The following is an 8,326-nucleotide window of genomic DNA, read 5'->3' as shown; positions in this document are numbered from 1 at the left end:
TATTATAGCTAGCTAATTAATAGTAAGGTTTATATTAATAGTAAGTTAGATAATAATAATAGTAATAGTTATTTATTATTTTATAGGTCTAATTAAGTAATTATAGGTATTTAAAGAGCTTAATAATTAATTAAGTTCTTTATATTATAGTGTTATAGCTAGCTAACTAATAGTGGGGTTTATATTAATAGTAAGTTAGGTAATAATAATAGTAATAGTTATTAATTATTCTATAGGTCTAATTAAGTAATTATAGGTCTTTAAAGGGCTTAGTAATTAGTTAAGTCCTTAATAAGAGTTATAGAGTAATTATTACTTAGGTATAGCTAAAAGTATTATAAGTAATAATTATAAGTTAATTGCTAAAGAGCTATAGAAGTCTATCCTTAAGCGGTCTTAAGTCTATCCTATATATAAGTCCTATTCCCCTTGCTTCTTTATCTTAATTACCTATTAGGTGATTACTTAGTGGTTGCTTGAGGTGAGCGCTTATGATCCACATTGTGAGTAGTTTACGTCTTATCTTATTAGTACTTACGTTTCCTTAGTTACGTGACTTGCCTATAGTTCTTCCGTTCTGAGGAGTCCTCCCTGTTCCCGTAATTCTATATATAAAAGTATTATTATAACCGCCTAGTATCCTAGTGGGGCGTTCCTTATTAGTTATACCTAACGGGTTATAATATATAGCTAGCTAACTAATAGTAGGGTTTATATTAATAGTAAGTTAGGTAATAATAATAATAAATAATTAAAGGTTATTCTATAGTTTAATTAAGTAATTATAGGTCTTTAAAGGGCTTAGTAATTAGTTAAGTTCTTAATAAGAGTTATAGAGTAATTATTACTTAAATATAACTAAAAGTATTATAAGTAATTATTATAAGTTAATTACTAAAGAGCTATAGAAGTCTAAACTTAAGTAGGCTTAAGTCTATTCTATATATAAGTCTTTTTCCTAAATATATCCTTTATACCTTAGGTATTATTAGATTATTTTGATCTAGAATAATCTATTAGCCCCTAAGTCTTCTTAGATCATTCTGATCCTTAATGATCCATCACGTGACTTATACTATAGTTCTTCTGTTCCGTTCAGGGGTCCCCACATGTTCCCGTGATCCTGCATACAAAGGTGACGTGCTAACTGCCTAGAATCCTCATAGGGCGTTCTTCGTTGGTTATGCCTAACGGGTCGTAACATAATACTTAAGCATTTCAACCATAATACCCATGACAACACTATAGACGGATTTATTGAAGATGGCGAAACTGTGGAAGTTGCGCGCAAACTCAAACTTTCTATAAACTAGCTTCGTGAAACGATTTTCAACGGCCTTCGACCGAGGTCATCTCACGAGGTAACGTGCGTTGACGGCCTCCACAGAGCAGAGGCTGCGAAAGCCGTGTGGACCGTGAGATTGTGGTGCAGACCAGGGGTTCCACTATCATTCTACGGTCAGATATCCGATAGTGGGGTTCTGTTAGCAATAAGCTGGGGATTGACACTACAGGTGGTTCTTCGTAGTAACTGGGTCTGCTGAATAGATCAGGTCTTCAGGGCTCATAGTGATCAGTCGTAAGTCCAACGAGGGGCTTGGGATACTAAGAGTAGTCACAAGGTTTCTGTAAGAGTGCTGAGAGTATCCGAGGGATAATCACAAGTTGGTTGCTGAAGAGCTATGGAAGTCTGATCTTGAGTGGACTCAAGCTCAATCTATATACAAGTCCCATCCCTTTGTCCTGGGTGGTCACCCGTATGTTTGCCCAGCGGGTTCCGTGTTCACCCACAACGCACTTGTATCCTTGGCGTACGGATCTAATCTTTATCTTATCATCACGTGACTTATGCCATAGTTCTTCCGTTGCGCGAGGAGTCACCCTGGTTCCCGTGAGCCTGCATACAAATGCTCTGTCCTGGCCGCCAGTTGCCTGTGGGGCCCCTTCTTGTCAGCTGCTGTTCTTACGGGTCGTAACACCTATTTCGCAGGCAAAGGCGCGAAAGAAAGCCTCCCATTAATTCCACAGTCGGCCGTCCGTTACTAGTAAAATGCCCCTTACTAGAGTTAATATAGAATCGAGAGAAGTCTTTTAAATCAGCTAAGCTTAGAGCGGATATATCCTTTTGTGTACCAAGCCCTAAGTAGTGTTGAAGTTGGGTGGTTTTGTGTTGGACTCTTTGGCTTTACTATAAAGTGCATTCTAGACCTAACTATGTGTGTTAGTTGTATAGCTGAGCCTCTAGAAATAAACGCTACTTACGTCACATAATACTTCAGGACTGGACGATGTATCTGTCTTGTGTTTTGCATATATTTCTTGAGGTTTGTGTGCTTATCTCGCTTACAATGGGCGCCTCTCTTATACCTATTTGCCTTCGCCGCAGCGATATATTTCTCTGGGGCTTGGCTCATTGTGATGGTTGTTGCAGTGGAATTGTGTTGTCGGTGTTGGGCGGGATGAACAAGTGCATGCAAAATGCAATGCGAGAAGTTGGGAGGCTTTGTGTTTTATTGCTTTGAGGTATCTGTCTTCAGGTCCTGGTTTTCCACCTACTGTAACCCGCTCTTGGGTTCAGTAAACAGATATGGGTTGGCTGTTAAGCGCTCGCGTTTGCACTAACACGACTTCGCCGCACCATCCCTACTCACCCGTTGCTCACCTTGCTCACCTCAAAAATCGCGTCAGGCATCACTTCACCACTTAAAAGCAGCAACTTCAAGGTGAGTAGCTAGGGGAGGCGCTTGCACCTGGGCGAGAGAGTGTAGTGCCACTTTCACGGTTTTGTTGCCGGGGCCTATTCTGTCCAAGGTATCGATGTCGAGGTTTTCGACTTTCGGGGCTGTACAGATGACCCGTGAATCAAAGACATGGGACATGCCAGTGAACTTGCTGATAGCTTCGCGTTCCTCCACGGAAGGGAATGGAAGAAATGCTCTGACATTAAGGCCAGTATCATCCACCCCACTTGCAGCGATGCCAGGCAGAGAGTATTCCGCAAATATCGGAGAAAGTGGTCTTCGACGAAAACTGCCGTACATCCCGTCCTGACGTGCGATCTCTCTAAACGCATCAGGGACGCCACGATCGCCAAATCCGAAATAATTAGGGGTTTCCGCCGGAAAGGAAGAAATCCGGCGTGTTTCGAGGTCCGAAAGAAGTATGGTTGAGCTGAATTGAGCAGCAAACGTTGTGATGACGAGGAGCGTGAGCAGGAAGCGCATTCGCCTCTCGGCCAATGAACCCCGAAGTCCAACTAGGACCAGGGAAAGAGGACCGCTGCTGGAAAACCGAGTGATGGAAACTTGTGCCACGTCTGGGAGATGGACGCCGCCCGTCTCGACTGCGACGGAAGCGATCATGGCCGTCGAGATTGACGTCAGGATACCGACGGCGGTCCGGATGCACACACTGGCGAGTGTGATGGTCAATTGGAGGCGGTTCGGGACGACCACCCAGGCGCGCCACGCCGCGTCTTCCCTTGGTGTCCACCAAAGCCAGGAGAGAAGGACGAAAGCGATTGCCAGGGTCAGCAGTGACGTGAAAATGCTGAGCTTGGCGAGCCAGCCCAGACGACTCGGCTGCTGTTGAGCGGTTGACTCGGGTTCCGGATTCTTGACAGTGCTAGAAGAGCCTCTTGTTTGGTTCTGATCGTTACCCGTAACTTTCTGCGAGTCACCGTCGATATTCCGAAAGACATCTGGGCGGTTACGGTCATCCGTGAAGACTGGCGGGCTCTCGTCATTACGACGATAGCCTTGGGGCTGGCTCTGGCCATCATCTGCGATCTGCCAATACTGCTGATCTCCGTGGAGAGGCCGATAATCCGATGCGTGGTTCATGATGAGGAACCACAGCGTCTGGAAGCGCAGCAGGAGCCTTCTTGCAACGGCGACAAGGTATGCGTTCCGAGAGGGATGGGGTAATCATGCACGTGGATAGCAATACAGCCTTGGGATCCAGACGACCCCAGTTGTATTCGGGTAATTTGTATTGCACCAACAAACCCCTGAGCCAACAACCCTAAGGAGCAGCATCCAATCAGCTGATTTCTTATCAAACGGTTTGAGCCAAATTCAATAACATGTAGCTATTGTTACTACTAAATAATTTGTTGCGCGCTGGGCATATATGGCTTTCGCCCGCTGTATGAGTCTTCGGCCAAAATTCAAATCAAGCTGTTCTAGGCATATATTTCTAGCTGAGTACCACTACAACTGAATGAGAGTAGTGTGATACATTATACTAGTTAGGTATTTGTGCTACTAGCTACTTCTTATACGGTGAGGAATAATCTATTTATTAGAATGTAGTGTTGAGATAAACATAAAGCTATCTAAATATATTTTAGAAGTAGTATATAATTCCTAGTTAGAGAGAGGAAAGAATAACCACAAAGTCCTAATGAGAAATTTGACGTGCTGCAACACAATCTTCAAACGGCTTGACTTGACTAATCCACGTGACTGTTTCGAACTGTTGTTTATAGGTAACACAAGTACTGCCGATTCAGCCGTTTCTTGGGTGATTGAGTTCCTGCTCCGTCAATTGCGGAGATCTCACTGGGGGAGGCATTCGATTTATGTATTGTTCGTCAAGTCATGCTCGAAACTATGTACAGAGGAATTACGCGCCGTCAAGTCTTCTTCCAAGCTGACGAGTCAACCTTACTCGCGGTCGAAGTTGAACTCGGTCTCGGGCAAGCTCTTCTTGCTCCATTGGTGCACCAAGCGGTCGCCCGAACGCTGCTTCTCCCTGAACAACGCCTCGGTAAGGTACTTGTACAGCCAGATGTTGGCGCCGTTGTACGCGATGCTGTGGTCGCTGTCCGTGAAGGCGAGCCAGTTCATCTTGCTGTTCGGCACGCCAGCACCGACCAGCAGATCGATGAGCGCGGCGGCGTTCTGGTAGTGCACGTTGTCGTCGCCGGTTCCGTGAAGAATTGTAAACTCGCCGGCAATGTTCTTGAAGCCGTCCGCGTTTCGAACGGCGGTCTCATTGTAGCCTTCCTCGTTGTCGGTCAGGGTCTTCATGTAGCGCTCCGTGTACAGCGAGTCGTAGAAGCGCCAGTCGCTGACGGGAGCGACGATGAGCGCGGACGAGAAGACGCCCGAGTCCTGTTCCACGACCTTGGCAGAAAGGTACCCGCCGTAGGACCAGCCGAAGATGCCAATCTTCTCGGCGTCGACGAAGGAGTTCTGGGACGACAGTTGCTCGGCGGCCCAGATCTGGTCGAGGGGCTCAAGGCGGCCAAGGTGGCCGGCGACGGTGGAACGGAACTCGCGGCCCTTGTAGCCCGTGCCGCGGTTGTCGACCGTGTAGGTAATGTACTCGAGCTCGGGTTCCGATGCGATGAAGGCACGCCAGTTAATGGTCTGGTATCGCTTCGTGACCTCTTGAGCGCCGGGGCCACCGTAAGGAGTGAAAAGGGCGGGGTACTTCTTGGAGGGGTCGAAGTTTGCAGGGAGACGCTGCATGACGTTCAAGCTGTAGCCGTCGGGGTGGGCGAGCTCGAAGTAGGTGATGTTGGGAAGCTTGTAGTCCTGGAGACGAGCGACGAGAGCCTCGTTGCTGGTGATGGTGCGGACGGGCTCAGTAGAGTTCACGGAGTACAGCTCCTGGTAGGGGACGTTGGGGCCCTGGTAGCTTAGGATGTAGTAGCCTCCGGAAGCCGAGAAAGAAGCGCTCCAGTAACCAGCAACAGTGTCGTCAACCAACGCCTTCTTGGTGCCCGAAGGGTAGGATACAGAGTAGAGGTGACGTTCGGTGCTGTGGTGCTCGGTGGAGAGGTAGTACACCAAGTGACGCTCGGTGTCGATCTTAAGGACTGAGGAGACCTCCCAATCGCCGCTGGTCAGGGGAACGGCGTTGCCGCCCTTGACGGGGTAGAGGTAGAGATGGCTCCAGCCTGATTCGTCGGAAAGGTCGATGTAGTAGGTATCCGTGGTGTTCTGGAGAGGGCCGATGTACTGGATGCCCTGGTTGTTGTCAAGCCAGCCGTCGGAACCGTCGCGTTCGCGGATGGTCTCGGACGCGTAACCCTCGATATCAACGCGCACAATCTTCTCCTGATCCTGAACTCGGTTGAAGGCGCGGTAGACGAAGCTGGTGTGGTCGGTGGTAACCCACTTCAGCTCGCCGATGACGAGATCATCGGCAGGGAAGGCGTCAACGGCGACCGGGGTCTGGTCCTCAGACTCGATTTCGAGCACAGTCAGCTCAACGGTCGGGTTCTTGCTGCCAACCTTGGGGTAGCGAAGGTCAAGTTCGACAGGGTACGGGGGCGCGATCTCCTCACCGCCCATGTAGTAGGGAATGGTGAAGGTCTCGACGCCCGTCTCGTTGAAGCTGAGGTAGGCAATGTACTCTCCGTCGGGGGAGAACCAGAAAGTGCTGCGGCTGCCGAAGATCTCCTCCTCGTAAACCCAATCGGGAACGCCATGGAACAGGTCGGGACCGCCATCGTTGGTAATTTGGGAGATTGTGCCGTTTTTGCTCAGGTAGAGGTTGTTGCCTCGGACGAAGGCCTGGGGATGTTAGCTGGGGTCCCTATATGCGGAGATGGAATTGAGGTGCTTACAATGGCATCTCCAACGGGCGCAAACTCAGCGTATTGGATGTCGCCAGCCTGGTCACCGACGAGAGGCTCGAGAACGCCCGACTCGACGTCCAGCACGGAGTAATCGGCGAAGTACGAGTAGCGGTACTGCTTGGTGTAGTTGGTCGCGAAGAGAACCTTCTTCAAGTCCGGGCGGATCCAGTACTCGGCGTAATCGGCAGGGATCTTATCGGCCGCGACAAAAGTCTCATTCGCGCCGGAGACGATATCCTCGATGACGAGCGCGTTGTTGGAGAGGTAGATGAAGCGACCGTCGTCGGTTCCGGAAAGCCATTCGACGGAGCGGGAGCTGGCGCCGAAGCGTGGCGAGACGACGGTCTCGTTCCAGGTAACAATCTTTTCGCCGCCTCCGGAGGGCTGGTGAGGCTCGCGTTCAATGGCCGAGGTGGTGCCCAGGAAAAGGGCGGCGGCCGCGACGGCTTTGAGGAGACGCGCCATTGTGTTCGGCGATTGCGTCGTCGGCTGTTCTTCGTGTGCGCTACCGATACTTCGTCCGCGCGAGGGAAATCTGGCGCAAGGAGGAGAAGGACGAGAGACGGTCGGGCGGAGGATCAAGCGACGGAGAGGAGCTCAAGAAGGACCCCCGCAGGCTTTATAGTCTTCCCCTGTTCTCAATCCAAGACCTGCAGCGGTCGTGCGATCGAATGGATGGGGGAAGCTGCGATGGCACATTAGGCAGGTCAATGAGCAAGGTCAGGCCGCTGCTCCACGACATTGCGTCCCGGTGATGGCAATGGCCCACCGCCGCCGCAATTATCGAGTGCCGCTTCGCATGGTGACATGTCGTGCTCCAGATGCCAAGGAGGCTTAAGATTGGAGCTCGAGAGCTTCAATGACGGCTTTGGTCTCGGCAGAAAGCTGTGAGTGGTCGGTCCGGCATTGCGTAGGTTGGCCGGTCGGGCGGTGTTGAGCAAAAGATCCCGGGGCCTCAGTTAAGGACCTGCCCGAGTTGGCGTGATTTCCATCATACCAAGACTTTTTTCCCTTCGTACTGCAAATTGGTAGGGAATAATCAGTTGGAGAGAGCTGCTGGGAAAATTATTTGGAAAATAACGCGAGCACGCGAAAGAAAGGCCAAGAGCAACTTGCAGCGAGCAAAGACCCAGTTCGATGCCTTTTCGGGAAGGTTGCAACTGAACCGGAGCGGACGGAGCGGGGACCACTTTGCCGCTGGTATTACGGATACAAGGCATTGGAGATATCACTCATCACCAAACCCTGGGCTGCCAACCTCCCGTCCATCTGCCTGCTCAAAGGGCCGGTGGAAAAAGAAATGTTCCTGGGAAGAAGGTGTGGAAGACACGGGCAGAAATCGGGTGCGGGCATACCGGTCTCCCCCACCAGAACCGAGAGCGATCGAACGTTGCACTGCCGGCGGCACTTTGCAATTCAGCCAGCCGCAACGCTCTCTCACTCACCAATCACTCACCACTCACTCACCTCTGCAAGGCACATGGCATGGTACCATACCGTTCTCAATGCAGTATGCAGAAAGCCCCCTTTCTCTCACTTTCGACTCATGCGCCAAGCGGAATCTGATTCTCACTGACCATGATGTGAGAAAATACGCCGAGGTCTGTCGAATCCTCTGAATGTTATCTCGTGGGATGACCACGCCTCTGAGACATCGTTGACTGAAGTGTCAATGTCTCAAATGTCTTGATGTCTTGATGTCTTCGGCTGACCGAGTCTAAGCGGCCCACCTCC

The 8,326-nt window shown here is 50.0% G+C and overlaps 2 protein-coding genes across 2 annotated transcripts; both read right to left on the bottom strand.

Moving 5' to 3' along the window:
- Nucleotides 1-2,696: 2,696 nt before the first annotated feature.
- Nucleotides 2,697-3,842, bottom strand: CkaCkLH20_07714 (uncharacterized protein; the record flags this gene model as incomplete). The annotated part of the gene is made up of 1 exon (XM_038890431.1): nucleotides 2,697-3,842. The coding sequence occupies one exon, from the start codon at nucleotides 3,840-3,842 to the stop codon at nucleotides 2,697-2,699; it is 1,146 nt and encodes a 381-aa protein (XP_038744481.1).
- Nucleotides 3,843-4,667: 825 nt separating this feature from the next.
- Nucleotides 4,668-7,057, bottom strand: CkaCkLH20_07713 (extracellular dipeptidyl-peptidase dpp4; the record flags this gene model as incomplete). The annotated part of the gene is made up of 2 exons (XM_038890430.1): nucleotides 4,668-6,527; nucleotides 6,581-7,057. The coding sequence occupies 2 exons, from the start codon at nucleotides 7,055-7,057 to the stop codon at nucleotides 4,668-4,670; spliced, it is 2,337 nt and encodes a 778-aa protein (XP_038744480.1).
- Nucleotides 7,058-8,326: the final 1,269 nt, after the last annotated feature.

The sequence above is a fragment of the Colletotrichum karsti genome (genome assembly GCF_011947395.1).
Source record: "Colletotrichum karsti strain CkLH20 chromosome Unknown Scaffold24, whole genome shotgun sequence".
Lineage (NCBI taxonomy): Eukaryota > Fungi > Ascomycota > Sordariomycetes > Glomerellales > Glomerellaceae > Colletotrichum > Colletotrichum karsti.
Note: the sequence above shows the minus strand (reverse complement) of the source record. Positions and strands in the feature narration are given on the sequence as shown.